Genomic DNA, 15,916 nt, shown 5'->3' with positions numbered 1-15,916 from the left:
GCAGCCGTATACAACTGTAACAATTCCACCCTGTGTATACGGCCTATAATCGTTGAGAAATAGCAGAAACGATCAAAGGAAATGTTCTTCACAAAAACTTCAGGAGGACACGAAAAATACTGTATGACGGTCTGTTTCATAAATTTTGGAAACTGTCCTGAGGATTATTAGTGCCAGTTACATAAATGTTAGTAGCTGTACCCACACACGAAGTAATAATATAATCGCAAAAGTATGTATAACCAAGACACTAAAGGAGAAAGGGGGATTAGAGTTTTGTGTTTTTACAGAGTCTATACATGTTCCGACTCGTCTTCGGGAGGACGACGGTTCAAACCCGCGACCGGCCATCCATATTTCGGTTTCCCTAAATCTCTCTGGTCAAATGCCGGGACTGTTCCTTTGAAATGGCACTGCCGATTTCCTTCCCCATCCTTGAACCATCCGAGCTTGTGCTCCGTCTGTAATGACCTCGGTGTCGACGGGACGTTAAACCCTATGTTCCTTCCTTCCTCCAGGCCGTCAATTGGAAATAGTTTATAGATCATTTTTGACATTCCGTTTATTTCCTGGGGCTAAAAGTATCGTCGGAGAATATTCTCAGAATTGTGCACGTGAATAGGTGGCAAATTTCCACAGAACATGCTCTGTCTTCACTGCGTTTTTATTCATATTCTTCTGCATTGATTCATTCGTTCTGACTATAAGGATTGTGTGTGGATTATTGTTTAACGTCCCGTCGACAACGAGGTCATTAGAGACAGAGAACAAACTCGGATTAGGGAAGGATGGCGACGGAAATAGGCCGTGCCCTTTCAAATAAACCATCCGGCATTTGCCTGAAGCGATTTAGGGAAATCATGGAAAACCACAAAAACTTATTTACCGATTTACGTAACATAGACGGTTATATCCGTAATTTCTGTCATACTAGGCATCTGATGACGTCAAAAGCCTTCACTGATTTAAGGATATGAACTCCTCTGCACAGTTAAGTTAATATTGCGGAATGTAGTACTGGAAGGATTGTGCTTCGCGTAAGTTGCGATTTTTTCTGAGTTTTGAACAAAAGTTTTGTGGCCTAGGGTTAACTTTAGAAACACGTGTATATAACCCTGGAAGTAAATGTCCTGGACATTTTTCGGGAAAAATATTATAATAGCTGGTCACCTCTTTTAGAGAAACCTAAGTAGGATTTGTGAAAATGCGACAGTAATTACTTATCAAACAGAGGAAAGTAGTTGGGACGAGGAGCGAAGCTCATTAATAAAATTTTTGATTTTGCTTGTTACAACGGCCTTGTCGCGTCGCATACTGCGGTTCTCGTCCGATCACCAAAGTTTAGCAGTGTTGGTCCCAGTTAGTACTTGAATGAGTGACAGCCTCGGAACACCGGGTGCCTTTGGCTCATGGATACGAAAGTCGCCGATTTGGTGTCCAATTGAAAGACTTGCATCAAACTGTTGAGCCATACGACATTATTATTTATTCCCTCGCTTGAAATACCTCTGAAGAAAATACGTAAGTTGACTCTCGGTGGTAAGCAGCGATCGTACATAGATACGTAAACGAAATGTAAAGGTTTCATGAACCCCAAGGATACTCTCCAATTCATAATTAAGTGCCTGGCAGAGGGTTCATCGAACCTCTTCCACACTATTTGTCTACTGTTGCACTCTCGAACAGGTCGCGGGGAAAAAAGAACACCTACATCTTTCCACGCGAGCCCTTATTTCTCTTATTTTATTACGCTGATCATTTACCTCTGTTAGTGGGCGTCAACAAATTATTTTCACATTCGGAGGAGAAAGTTGGTGATTGAAACTTCGTGAAAAGATTCCGCCGCAACGGAAAACGCCCTTGTTTTAATGATTGCCACTCCAGCTCGCATATCGTATCCGTGACACTTTCCCCCTATTTTGTGATAATAAAAAACGAGCTGTCCATATTTGGACTTTTTCGATGTGCTCCGCCAATCGTATTTGGTAATGATCCCACACCGCACAGTCGTACTCCTGAAAACGACTGACAGGCTTAGTGTAGCCAGCCTGTTCAGCGGATTTGTTGCATCTTCTAAGTGTTCTGGCAATAAAACGCGGTCTTTGATTCGTCTTGCCCACGACATTTTATATGTGATCGTTCCAGTTTAAAGTGTTCCTGGCTGTTATCCCAGGGTATGTGATTGAATTTGCAGCCTTTAGATTTGACGGATTTATCTTGTAACCGAAATTTAACGGATTTGTTTTAATAACTCAAGTGGATGCTCTCTTACTTTTCAATACTTAGGGCCCGACTATTGAATAGCTAGTTACAGCGACATCTACAACTGTAACGCTGACTCCAAACCACAGTCCAGCTTGGCGTTTTGCACTCTAATAAACTGTTTGTAGTGAAAGAAGGTGTAAATTAACGAAAACATCCTTTATCGATCTCGGGCTCCTTGTAATGTGTTTTCTACCGTTGGCCATAGTCTAAACTAGTCAGGAGTAGAGACTAAGCCAGTGCGCATAGCGCAGAAAAAGAAATGGTTCAAATGGCTCTGAGCACTATGGGGCTCAACAGTTGAGGTCTTCAGTCCCCTAGAACTTAGAACTACTTAAACCGAACTAACCTAAGGACATCACACACATCCATGCCCGAGGCAGGATTCGAACCTGCGACCGTAGCAGTCGCGCGGTTCCGGACTGAAGCGCCTAGAACCCCTCGGCCAGAAAAAGAAATCTTTTACACTGGTGTACACCGAGGTTTCAAAAGTCATGGGATAGCGATATGCACACATACAGATAGCGGTAGTATCGCATAGTCAATGTATAAAAGGGCAGTGCATTGGCGGAACTGTCCCTTGTACTGAAGTGAGTCATGTGAAAAGGTTTCCGATATGATTATGGCCGCACGACGGCAATTAACAGACGCTGAACGCGGACTGGTAGTCGGAGCTAGACGCATCGGACATTCCATGTCAGAAATCGTTATTGAAGTCAATATTCCTAGATCCACAGTATCAAGAGTGCACCGAGAGTACCGCATTTCAGGCATACCTCTCACCATGGACAACGCAGTTGCCGACGGCCTTCACTTAACGACCGAGAGCAGCGGCGTTTACGTAGAGTTGGGAGTGCTAACAGACAAGCAACACTGCGCGGAATAACCGCAGAATCAATGTAGGTCGTACGACGAACGTATCCGTTAGGACAGTGCAGCGAAATTTGGCGTTAATGGGCTGTGGCAGCAGACGAACGACGCGAGTGCGTTTGCTGACAGCGTGACATCGCCTGCAGCGCCTCTCCTGGGCTCGTGACCATTTGGCTTGGACCCTAGACGAATGGGAAACCGTGGCCTGGTCAGATGAGTCTCGATTTCAGGTGGTAAGTACTGATGGTGGGTGCAGACCCCACGAAGTTGTCAACAAGGCTCCATAAGGGTGTGCGCTGTGTTTACATGAAATGGACTGCGTCCTCTTGTCCATCTGAACAGATTATTGACTGGAAATAGTTATGTTCGGCTACTTGGAGACCATTTTCAGCCATACGCGGACTTCATGTTCCCAAAAATTGACGTCATGTCACTGCGCCACAAATATTCGCTATTGGTTTGAAGAAAATTTTGGACAATTCGAGGAATGAATTGGCCACCCTTATCGATCGACATGAATCCCATTGAATATTTATGGGACATAACCCAGAGGTCAGTTCATGCATAAACATCTGCACCGGTAACACTTCCGCAATTATGGTCAGCTATACAGGCAACATGGCTAAAAATGTTTGCAGGGGACTTCTAAAGACTTTTTGAGTCCATGCCATGTCGAGTTGCTGCACTACACCGGGCTAAAGAAGGTCCGACACGATATTAGGAACTTCTTGATGCAATAATTTACCAACAGCCGTATGTATTGTAGAAATTTATTTTATTTTATGAACTTCTATGTGCTACCAGTTTCGGCATTCCTTCGATGCCATCTTCAGGCCCTACTTGTCATAGTCGTAAAATCGCTATAGACGGAAGGAGCCATATAACTGGGTCCGTGAATCAATCGTCCTGCAACAGCTCTTGGTGGCCAGGCGACACACGACTATGACGAGTGGGGCCTGAAGATGGCATCAATGTAATGCCGAAACTGGTAGCACATAGAAGTTCATAAAACAAAATAAATTTCTACAATACATACGGCTGTTGGTAAAATATTGCATCAAGAAGTTCATGCCAGCCGTCGTCCCACGACCCAGAATGGATCAACAAAGACGATATTAGGAAGTATCCCATGCATTTTGTCACCTCCGTGCATGGTTTACGCTGTTTCGGAGAGAAGCGGAGAGATACCGTAAGACTGATTCTGTGAGTCTGCCGTCAGAAATGTCTAGAGAGCTGCATCAGTAAAAGGATTGCCCGCAAAAAGCAAGTAGAGTGATTCGAGTTCTGGTGCGCCACAGTTTTGACCCTCGCGTCTAGTAAAAATTTTAAGGATATTCGCCACTATCATAAAATACGCTGCGACACAGGAGAATCCATGTCTTTATATCGGAAATGCGTGGCCGCGGTCCGCAGCCAGATGGGGTCAGGTTGCTTGCGGTCTAACGGCTACTCCCAGGTGTGCTGCCGCAGCCAGCCTCGCTGCTCCCACATCCGCTTCCTCGTTTCGCCGGAGACTTCTCGTTCTGGCCACCTGCTCCAGTCAACCTCTCAGTACTCGAGAAAGGAAGGAAGGAAGGAACGAAAGGAAGATTAAAGTTTAACTTCCTGTCGACAGCACGTCATGAGAGACGGAGCACAAGCTCGGATTACGGAAGGATAGGGACGGAAATCGGCCGCGCCCTTTTTGAAGGAGCTATTCCGGCATTTGCCGAGAGCGATTTAGCCGGGCTAATAAAGAGTCCAGCGTGCTACCACCGCACCATCTCGCTCGCTCAGTACTCTAGTCTTACATCTACATACATACTCCGCAAGCCAACAAATGGCGCATGGTGGAGGGTATCTTGTACCACTACTAGTCCTTACCTTTTCTGTTCCACTCGCAAACGAGGCAAGGGAAAAAAATAAGTTCAAATGTGTGTGAATTCCTAAGGGACCAAACTGCTGAGGTCATCGGTCCCTAGACTTACACACTAGTTACACTAAGTTAAACCAACTTATGCTAAGAACGACACACACACACACACACACACACACACACACCCAAGCCCGAGACGGGACTCGAACCTCCAGTGGCAGGGGCCGCACAATCCGTGACATGGCGTTTCTAATCGCACGGCGCAAGGGAAAAGCGACTGTGCTTTCCTACGAGCCATAATTTTTTTTAATGCTGTGCTTCTCGAATGTACGTTGGCTGCAGTAGAATCGTTCTGCAGTGATCATCATCATCATCATCATTTGCGAGAGTGAGTAGACTGGATTGTGAAAAGAAAATGGACTGTGTAAAATTTGGGACTTTGTACGGGTGCTGATGACCGCGTTGTTCAGCGCCCCAAAAACCAACCATCATCCTCATGAAGGCACTGACCGATGTGTCTCAGTGGTACAAATGTATTGACAGTTGTGGTGACTACTTTTGAAATAATAAACAGTTCCATTAGTTTATTCCATCTGTCTCGTTCTTGTTTGATTGCTTCTCATGATGTTCCTTCGCACGACGGTGTTCGTTTTTGCGTTCTGGTCTGGCTGATCCCTTTACGAACTTCGTGTAACGCAGTGGTTAGCTACTAACCACCGAAGGGCTGGAGTACTTACGATAACGCACCGCACCGCTTTCTGAAAGTACACTTCCATACATTTCCATGATTTCATATGGCGATGAGTAGGTTTGTTCGTACCGGTCCCCATTCCGCTCCTGATCGATGAAGATACAGGAGCACTCGAGTTGAGCCATCCCTTGCACCACCCTCTTTTCTCACTTTAGATAATTTGCGAAATCAGCCAAATAAGTTATGGCTCCTAATTTGATTTACATCTACATCTACGTACATACTCCGCAATCCACCATACGGTGTGTGACGGAGGGTACCTCGTACCACAACTAGCATCTTCTCTCCCTGTTCCACTCCACAACAGAACGAGGGAAAAATGACTGCCTATATGCCTCTGTACGAGCCCTAATCTCTCTTATCTTATATTTGTGGTCTTTCCGCGAAATATAAGTTGGCGGCAGTAAAATTATACTGCAGTCAGCCTCAAATGCTGGTTCTCTAAATTTCCTCAGTAGCGATTCACGAAAAGAACGCCTCCTTTCCTCTAGAGACTCCCACCTGAGTTTCTGAAGCATGATGATGAAACCTACCAGTAACAAATCTAGCAGACCGCCTCTGAATTGCTTTTATGTCCTCCCTCAATCGGACCTGATAGGCATCCCAAACGCTCGAGCAGTACTCAAGAATAGGTCGTATTAGTGTTTTATATAAGCGATCACCTTTGCAGATGAACGACATCTTCCCAAAATTCTACCAATGAACCGAAAACGACTATCCGCCTTCCCCACAACTACCATTACATGCTTGTCGCACTTCATATCGCTCTGCAATGTTACGCCCAAATATTTAATCGACGTAACTGTGTCTAGCGCTACACTACTAATGGAGTATTCAAACATTACGGGATTCTTTCTCCTATTCATCTGCATTAATTTACATTTATCTATATTTAGAGTTAGCTGCCATTCTTTACACCAATCACAAATCCTGTCCAAGTCATCTTGTATCCTCCTACAGCCACTCAACGACGACACCTTCCCGTACACCACCGCATCATCAGCAAACAGTCGCACATTGCTGTCCACGCTATCCAAAAGATCATTTATGTAGATAGAAAACAACAGCGGACCTACCACACTTCCCCTGGGGCACTCCAGATGATACCCTCACCTCCGATGAACACTCACCATCGAGGACAACGTACTGGGTTCTATTACTTAAGAAGTCTTCGAGCCACTCACATACTTGGGAACCAATCCCATATGCTCGTACCTTAGTTAGGAGTCTGCAGTGGGGCACCGAGTCAGACGCTTTCCCGAAGTCAAGGAATATGGCATCCGTCTGATACCCTTGATCCACTTTAGCTTCGAATATCGTTTTATTTTATGTATATGACGTGTTTATGCCGCTTCTGACACGAATAAATGAACAGGTTAGCAGAGACAAGAGAGCTTTTTTTCGTGATACTCTAAGAAATTGCGTGTGAACGCGTTGCGGTCGTTACCACGAGAAAGCGACGCCTGGGCTGGAATCAGCCTCGATTATCAGTGCTGGGCTGGCACTGCGGCCAAGCAGCAGCAGTAGCGGCAGCGCTCGCACGACGTGGCGTCGCCGCAGCTGCCTGCGCTTATCGGCCGCCAAGCAGCTTCCCGGAAGCTCGCCGAGCACTGTGTACAGCAGCGACTGTAAGCCGCTCCGCACACCGCGAGGGCGCCCGTAACTCCGATCGCTGTACTGGTGGGTGCCGCGGTATTGCTATCGCTTCCGATACCTGAAGCAGAGTACGCGAAAGAGCTTGCCCCCCTTCTAACAGCCGTGTACCGCAAGTCTCTAGAGGAACGGAAGGTTCCAAATGATTGGAAAAGAGCACAGGTAGTCCCAGTCTTCAAGAAGGGTCGTCGAGCAGATGCGCAAAACTATAGACCTATACCTCTGACGTCGATCTGTTGTAGAATTTTAGAACATGTTTTTTGCTCGCGTATCATGTCGTTTTGGAAACCCAGAATCTACGGTGTAGGAATCAACATGGATTCCGGAAACAGCGATCGTGTGAGACCCAACTCGCTTAATTTTTCATGAGACCCAGAAAATATTAGATACAGGCTCCCAGATAGATGCTATTTTCCTTGACTTCCGGAAGGCGTTCGATACAGTTCCGCACTGTCGCCTGATAAAGTAAGAGCCTACGGAATATCAGACCAGCTGTGTGGCTGGATTGAAGAGTTTTTAGCAAACAGAACACAGCATGTTGTTATCAATGGAGAGACATCTACAGACGTTAAAGTAACCTCTGGCGTGCCACAGGGGAGTGTTATGGGACCACTGCTTTTCACAATATATATAAATGACCTAGTAGATAGTGTCGGAAGTTCCATGCGGCTTTTCGCGAATGATGCTGTAGTATACAGAGAAGTTGCAGCATTAGAAAATTGTAGCGAAATGCAGGAAGATCTGCAGCGAATAGGCACTTGGTGCAGGGAGTGGCAACTGACCCTTAACATAGACAAATGTAATGTATTGCGAATACATAGAAAGAAGGATCCTTTATTGTATGATTATATGATAGCGGAACAAACATTGGTAGGAGTTACTTCCACAAAATATCTGGGAGTATGCGTACGGAACTATTTGAAGTGGAATGGTCTTATAAAATTAATTGTTGGTAAGGAGGGTGCCAGGTTGAGATTCATTTGGAGAGTCGTTAGAGAACGTAGTCCATCAACAAAGGAGGTGGCTTACAAAACACTCGTTCGACCTATACTTGAGTATTGCTCATCAGTGTGGGATCCGTACCAGGTCGGGTTGACGGAGGAGATAGAAAAGATCCAAAGAAGAGCGGCGCGTTTCGTCACAGGGTTATTTGGTAACCGTGATAGCGTTACGGAGATGTTTAACAAACTCAAGTGGCAGACTCTGCAAGAGAGGCGCTCTGCATCGCGGTGTAGCTTGCTGTCCAGGTTTCGAGAGGGTGCGTTTCTGGATGAGGTATCGAATATATTGCTTCCCCCTACTTATACCTCCCGAGGAGATCACGAATGTAAAATTAGAGAGATTCGAGCGCGCACGGAGGCTTTCAGACAGTCGTTCTTCCCGTGAACCATACGCGACTGGAACAGAAAAGGGAGGTAATGACAGTGGCACGTAAAGTGCCCTCCGCCACACACTGTTGGGTGGCTTGCGGAGTATACATGCAGATGAAGATGAAGCCCCTCCGATGTCAGTGTTATGTCGAATGTCATTGCTCCACGGCTGAGACAGGAAAAACACTTCTTTTGTCTGGCGATTTTCTGTACGCTACCTATTTCACTGGACGATCATAATGCAAAATCTTTTACAGTACAGATATCCATAAATTTTGTTGTTGTTGTGGTCTTCAGTCCTGAGACTGGCTTGATGCAGGTCTCCATGCTACTCTATCCTATGCAAGCTTCTTCATCTCCCACTACCTACTGCAGCCTACATCCTTCTGAATCTGCTTAGTGTATTCATCTCTTGGTCTCCCTCTACGATTTTTACCCTCCACGCTGCCCTCCAGTACCAAATTGGTGATCCCTTGATGCCTCAGAACATGTCCTACCAACCGATCCCTTCTTCTAGTCAAGTTGTGCCACAAACTCATCTTCTCCCCAATTCTATTCAATACCTCCCCATTAGTTATGTGATCTACCCATCTAATCTTCAGCATTCTTCTGTAGCACCACATTTCGAAAGCTTCTATTCTCTTCTTGTCTAAAGTATTTATCGTCCACGTTTCACTTCCATACATGGCTACACTCCATACAAATAGTTTCAGAAACGACTTCCTGACATTTAAATCAATACTCGATGTTAACAAATTTCTCTTCTTCTGAAACGGTTTCCTTGCCATTGCCAGTCTACGTTTTATATCCTCTCTATTTCAACCATCATCAGTTATTTTGCTCCCCAAATAGCAAAACTCCTTTACTACTTTAAGTGTCTCATTTCCTATTCTAATTCCCTCAACATCGCCCGACTTAATTCAACTACATTCCATTATCCTCGTTTTGCTTCTGTTGATGTTCATCTTATACCCCCCTTTCAAGACACTGTCCATTCCGTTCAACTGCTCTTCCAAGTCCTTTGCTGTCTCTGACAGAATTACAATGTCATCGGCGAACCTCAAGGTTTTAATTTCTTCTCCATGGATTTTAATTCCTACTCCGAACTTTTCTTTCGTTTCCTTTACTACTTGCTCAATATACAGATTGAATAGCGTCGGGGAGAGGCTACAACCCTGTCTCACTCCCTTCCCAATCACTGCTTCCCTTTTATGTCCCTCACCTCTTATAACTGCCATCTGGTTTCTGTACAAATTGTAGATAGCCTTTCGCTCCCTGTATTTTATCCCTGCCACCTTCAGAATTTGAAAGAGAGTATTCCAATCAACATTGTCAAAAGCTTTCTCTAAGTCTACAAATGCTAGAAACGTAGGTTTGCCTTTCCTTAATCTTTCTTCTAAATAAGTCGTAAGGTCAGTATTCCCTCACGCGTTCCAACATTTCTACGGAATCCAAACTGATCTTTCCCGAGGTCAGCTTATACCAGTTTTTCCATTCGTCTGTAAAGAATTCGCGTTAGTATTTTGCAGCCATGACTTATTAAACTGATAGTCCAGTTATTTTCACATCTGTCAACACCTGCTTTCTTTTTAATTGGAATTATTATATTCTTCTTGAAGTCAGAGGGAATTTCGCCTGTCTCATACATCTTGCTCACCAGATGGTAGAGTTTTGTCAGGACTGGCTCTCCCGAGGCCGTCAGTAGTTTTAATGGAATGTTGTCTACTCCGGGCGCCTTGTTTCGACATGAATTTTATAAGTATCGAGTCTTGCTTATCTGTCTCACCGGAACCCACAGATGCCGCGGGAATACACCTACCGAGACAGGCGTGGTTTTGACGGACTGTAATGAGTCTGTTCTGAGAGTGCCTACCGGGCAGATCGCGTGTGAGCGTGATAGGGGAAGTCGTGCACAGATGTGTGGAAAATAGGCGAGAACAGGGATATTTGTATATCGACGGCAGTGTTGTACTATATGATACAAAATACATTTTGTGTTAGTCGGAGCTTATCTACAGTGTGAGTTGGACGCGAATAAGGAGTGCCCAGCCACCCATTCGTGGCGGGAAAAAATATTTGTAATCATTGATTTACTTGCACTCGTATGAAATGGGAAAACACATTATTTTACGGTAACAGTAGGGAAACTGAAAGCAATGGTTAACTCGAAAAGAGTTGTTAAACCCCGAGCGGTCTAAGACGCTGCAGTCAGGAACTGTGCGGCTGGTCCCGGCGGAGCTTCGAGTCCTCCCTCGGGCATGGGTGTGTGTGTTTGTCCTTGGGATAATTTAGGTTAAGTAGTGTGTAAGCTTAGGGACTGATGACCTTAGCAGTTAAGTCCCATAAGATTTCACACCCATTTGAACCCAGTTGTGAAATCGTGTGAATGCTAATGAGGTGCGAGTGAACGTTAGGTATAGTAGAAGTATTTTTTTTTTTTTCTTAACACAAAATATAATAAATTCAATGTCTAATACGAATTGTTTGGGACTTCAAGAAGTCTTTCCCGTCATTTCTATATGTATTAACAGCATCAGGTTATGTGGAGAAGTGATAATAAAAATTTGTTAGGGCACATGTGACAGACATACTGTTAAGGTTTCCATTACTGTGATATGTGTACCTTGGGATTAACACAACCCACCAATGCTGTAAAACAAATCAGAAGTCCGCTATCATTCTAAAAATACACCAGAATAAAGAATTCAATACTCAGAACCAGCATTTAATCCAAAGTGATAGTTGTGAGCCACACAGTCTTTCACACAGTTTTGCACATCCTAAATTGAGAACAAAGCATTTCGTGGATTCTACACTCACATGTTAAAATACCACCCCAAATATGCCCAGAACAATATAAGTCTGACTGTGATAAAGAACCTTAAAGATGGTCATTTCACCAATTTCATGAAGCCCTTGTACACTAATCCAGCACGCAAACGGTCAATATCTCCCGCCAGTGCATCCCAGAAGGGAATGCGAAGTTGAAAATCCAAAAGCAGAGCTAAAAGGCGGGGAAAATTCATCACGTGCGGACAAAATCGTGTCAACAAAGTTCCTTTCCTGCTTCCGTAGCTGAGACCGATAACGTACGCTACTGTGGAAGCGTTCCACATATAGGTGGACGGTTCGAATCCTAGTTATGGAAGAACTGGAGCCGTATTTGGAGGACAAGTGGTGGCATATAATGCATCATAATCAGAGTGCATGCCAGCGTCGTCGGTACAACGCAAAATTTGTCATCTAGGAGTGAAAACACATCCTCTGCTAAGTTCCACGTTGTCATTGTCTTCAGTAACGAGCGCAAGTATTCAGTCAGTCTTTCACGGATTCTTTGTAGGGTTCGTGGGCTGTGACAGATAAGAGTCCTGTAAGTAGAGAAAAGCCGACAACAGAGTAATAAAAGATTCGACTCTGCATTCTCGGTCGGCCCTTAGATTGAATTCTGATATGTATGTGTGTACTACTTCCATTCACGAGGGCTGTACGTCGGTCGTCTCTGTATCTTAACCTTTATTACCTCTTAATTTTCATTTATTGTAGACTCAAGCGCTAGCAAGCTTTACCAATTTCTAAAAAGTGATTCGAAAATGCCGTGATCGGAAATTTTCGTCTAGTAAGTCATCTTACTCGCCACTTTTTCTAGTTTGTCTTTGATTCAAAGGTCAGATACATCTTCCTCTTGCGCCGCCAGTAATTACTGTAATTACGGCTAATAGTGGAAAGAACACAGAGAGATAGCCGTCCACGGAAGACGGCAGAATCGTATGCCTGGTATCCACTGATGGGCGGCAAACCTTTCCATCTTCGCACACGACAGCAGTGCTCTGTCGATACGCAACCGCAGAAAGCTCGGAAACGCTCACTCACAAGCGCACATAAACTACGCAATCGTCAGTAATCTCAAAAATAACATTGTGCGCTGGAAGCAAGGAAATTTATGTTTCTACCTTCAAGGTGTCCATTAATTTTGTTATTCTGTGTGACGTAACTTTCCTGCTCACGAAGTTAACATCGGTTTAACACTGGATGAGACGCCACACTAACCAAGAGACTCTTGTCTTTTGTGTATCATACGCTACTGATAAATTCTTCTGCAATAGATGGAAGTGAAGGACAACTGTTTCTAAGATACGTTGCATAACTTGATAAGCAAGATGCCGAGCGCACGCCAGAGTTAATAAAAATAGCAGCTCAACATACGAAACTAGAGCACTGAGGTAGTGAACATTGTAGGATGCACTGTTTGTGTATTTTATTCCATTTTACCATTAACTTAATAGAAGTAGGCTACTGTAAGAGTAAACGAGGCTTAGCGCCACTAGAGACCACGATAGGTTTTATGTCAACGAAACACACGCTTTTAAAATATCTTATTTAAATTTTATCACTGCTAGATGATAGTTAGCGATGAATATAATATGAATTACCAGCAATAGCGTCATGCACTTCGATGAAATAGCCTGTCTGCTTCGCCAGTTGACACCTTTCTAATTAGCACGTGGGTCTAGATGTCTGAGATAACGAAAATCGAATCGGAGAGTTAGATTTCTTGGGATGGGTCAGGGAAGATGCAGTGCATCTGTATAGAAAATCGCAGACAAATGCTAATGCGACCAATCCTGTTCGAGTGCTTGGAGTCCTCATCAGGTAGGCATGACAATAGAAAAAAATGTCTGTGAGCACTATGGGACTTAACATCTGAGGTCATCAGTCCCCTAGAACTTAGAACTACTTAAACCTAACTAACCTAAGGACATCACACATATCCATGCCAGAGGCAGGATTCGAACCTACGACTGTAGCAGTCGCGCGATTCCGGACTGAAGCGCCTAGAACCGCTCGGCCACCGCGGCCGGCCATGACAATAGACATTGACCGAATCCAGAGACTCTTTGCTCGGATTAACCGCTCCGTACACACCACGCGGATATTAACAGAAATGCTCGGGGGATATAAATGTATATCCTAGGAAGAAAGATTACTTGTCGCAAAAAAAAGTACAGGCTGATTCTTGCAGATATGATAAGAGCAACAAACCACGTTTTATAGTGATTTTTATTCACATAAATAGCGTCGTCACCGATTTCGAACCGACAGGTTGATCATCAGTCGGCTTGTTCACGTTAAGAAAAGTTTTTTGTTGTAGTATGTATCTTAAGGTCAATTTGACGAATGATGAACCTGTCGGTTCAAAGACGGTAACGGCGCTGTTTATGGAGATAAATAGCATTATGAGAATAGCTCGTTGCTGTTAACTTTTCTGCAAGAATCAACCTGTATTGCGTACACAGCCACGGTCTCAAAATGTCAGTTTTCGACCAGCTTAATACGCGAATGGAGTAGGAAAGCAAACATTTAATATGGTAGGATGTACACTTCGCCACGGAATGTAAAGAGTGTTGTTGATTACATGTGTAGACGTCGATTAGAGCGAAACAGAAAAATTCTTTTGCTACCTGGCCGCTTGTTTCTGACAATAGGCCAGCCGCTGCCGCGCGTGGACGTGGCTCAGTGTCCGCGCCACTTACCTCGCTCTCTCGACTGAGTCTCCTGAACAGCTCATCCGCCTCGAACTTCGCCTTCTGGTCCGGAACGACGCGCGGCATCTTGAAGATGAAGCGCGGCTTGGGCTGCTCGTAGAGTCCGATGGAGTCGAAGGGCAGCATGCCGGCGAGCGCAGCGCTCGGGTCGTTCATCGCGTGCATCTCGGCGGCTCTGACAGGCTATACGCTCCCTGCCGATGCTCGCTCCCGCAGCCACGGGCCCACACTGGCGCGCCCGCGGCAGCGGAGGCCTCGTGCGCGCCCGCCGCGGCCCCGCCCACTGCCCCCCACCACCGCGCCTCGCTGGCCCCGCCCCTTGACGTCACAATATGGCGGTGCTCGCCGCCCGCGGTAGCGCACGCGCCGCCGTACCTATTTTTGTCTCCCTTTTTCTTTTTTTTTTCAGTGTTAACATCTGCAGGCGTGCTGGAGTGCTTGTAATCTGCCTCTGACTATCTCAAATCCGTTGCAGAGATCGCAGTAATGGTTACCCTGGTGGCAGAAAAAGAAACTGGTTTTGAGCGGCTGTGTCCTCCCATCCCTGACGCACCCTCGTCGAAAGTACAGTGCGATAGTCGTCGTGAATACTGATTGCAGCGTAACTAAAAAGGGTACCCTGAAGCTATGCTTCTGTTTCTACTCTCGCGCACAGAAAATCTTTATTTCTAATGGACGTATTCGTTTCTCTTTTAGCCAAAAAAAACGCTAGAAATTTGATACTTTTTATCATTTGTTTAATAAATTTTGATACGTTCCGTCGTGTGCGTAATTCCAAATGATTATCAAACCATGCCTTGGTCTCATCTGGATTCTACAGCGTAGCTGGAAAAGGAGGGTCAACATATTTTTCGTCGACTACCATATATTCCTTTTTTATTCGATTAAGACTAAGGGAAGATACGATTAAGGGAAGCAGTGGTTGGGAAGGGAGTGAGACAGGGTTGTAGCCTCTCCCCGATGTTATTCAATCTGTATATTGAGCAAGTAGTAAAGGAGACAAAAGAAAAATTCTGAGTAGGCATTAAAATCCATGGAGAAGAAATAAAAACTTTGAGGTTCGCCGATGACATTGTAATTCTGTCAGAGACAGCAAAGGACTTGGAAGAACAGTTGAACGGAATGGACAGTGTCTTGAAAGGAGGGTATAAGATGAACATCAACAAAAGCAAAACGAGGATAATGGAATGTAGTCGAATTAAGTCGGGTGATGCTGAGGGAATTAGAGTAGTAAATGAGACACTTAAAGTAGTAAAGGAGTTTTGCTATTTGGGGAGCAAAATAACTGATGATGGTCGAAGTAGAGAAGATATAAAATGTAGACTTGCCGTGGCAAGGAAAGCGTTTCTGAAGAAGAGAAATTTGTTAACATCGAGTATAGATTTAAGTTTCAGGAAGTCGTTTCTGAAAGTATTTGTATGGAGTGTAGCCATATATGGAAGTGAAACATAGACGATAAATAGTTTGCACAAGAAGAGAATAGAAGCTTTCGAAATGTGGTGCTACAGAAGAATGCTGAAGATTACATGGGTAGATCACATAACTAATGAGGAGGTATTGAATAGAATTGGGGAGAAGAGGAGTTTGTGGCACAACTTGACAAGAAGAAGGG

General features: G+C 44.7%; 1 protein-coding gene across 3 annotated transcripts in view; it reads right to left on the bottom strand.

Annotated features, from left to right (window-relative positions):
• The window catches only part of LOC126235725 (protein big brother), a 241,681-nt gene extending 227,160 nt beyond the window's left edge, over positions 1-14,521 (bottom strand). For all 3 annotated transcript variants that reach the window (XM_049944498.1, XM_049944499.1, XM_049944497.1), the window contains exon 1: positions 14,293-14,521. In XM_049944498.1, coding sequence (XP_049800455.1) covers positions 14,293-14,469 — 177 coding nt within the window. In that variant the 5' untranslated portion in view covers positions 14,470-14,521. The remainder of the gene's footprint in view (positions 1-14,292) is intronic.
• Between the last annotated feature and the right edge of the window lie 1,395 nt (positions 14,522-15,916).

Source organism: Schistocerca nitens, chromosome 2 (assembly GCF_023898315.1).
Source record: "Schistocerca nitens isolate TAMUIC-IGC-003100 chromosome 2, iqSchNite1.1, whole genome shotgun sequence".
Classification (NCBI taxonomy): domain Eukaryota; kingdom Metazoa; phylum Arthropoda; class Insecta; order Orthoptera; family Acrididae; genus Schistocerca; species Schistocerca nitens.
This window is presented reverse-complemented; position numbering and strand designations above follow the sequence as displayed.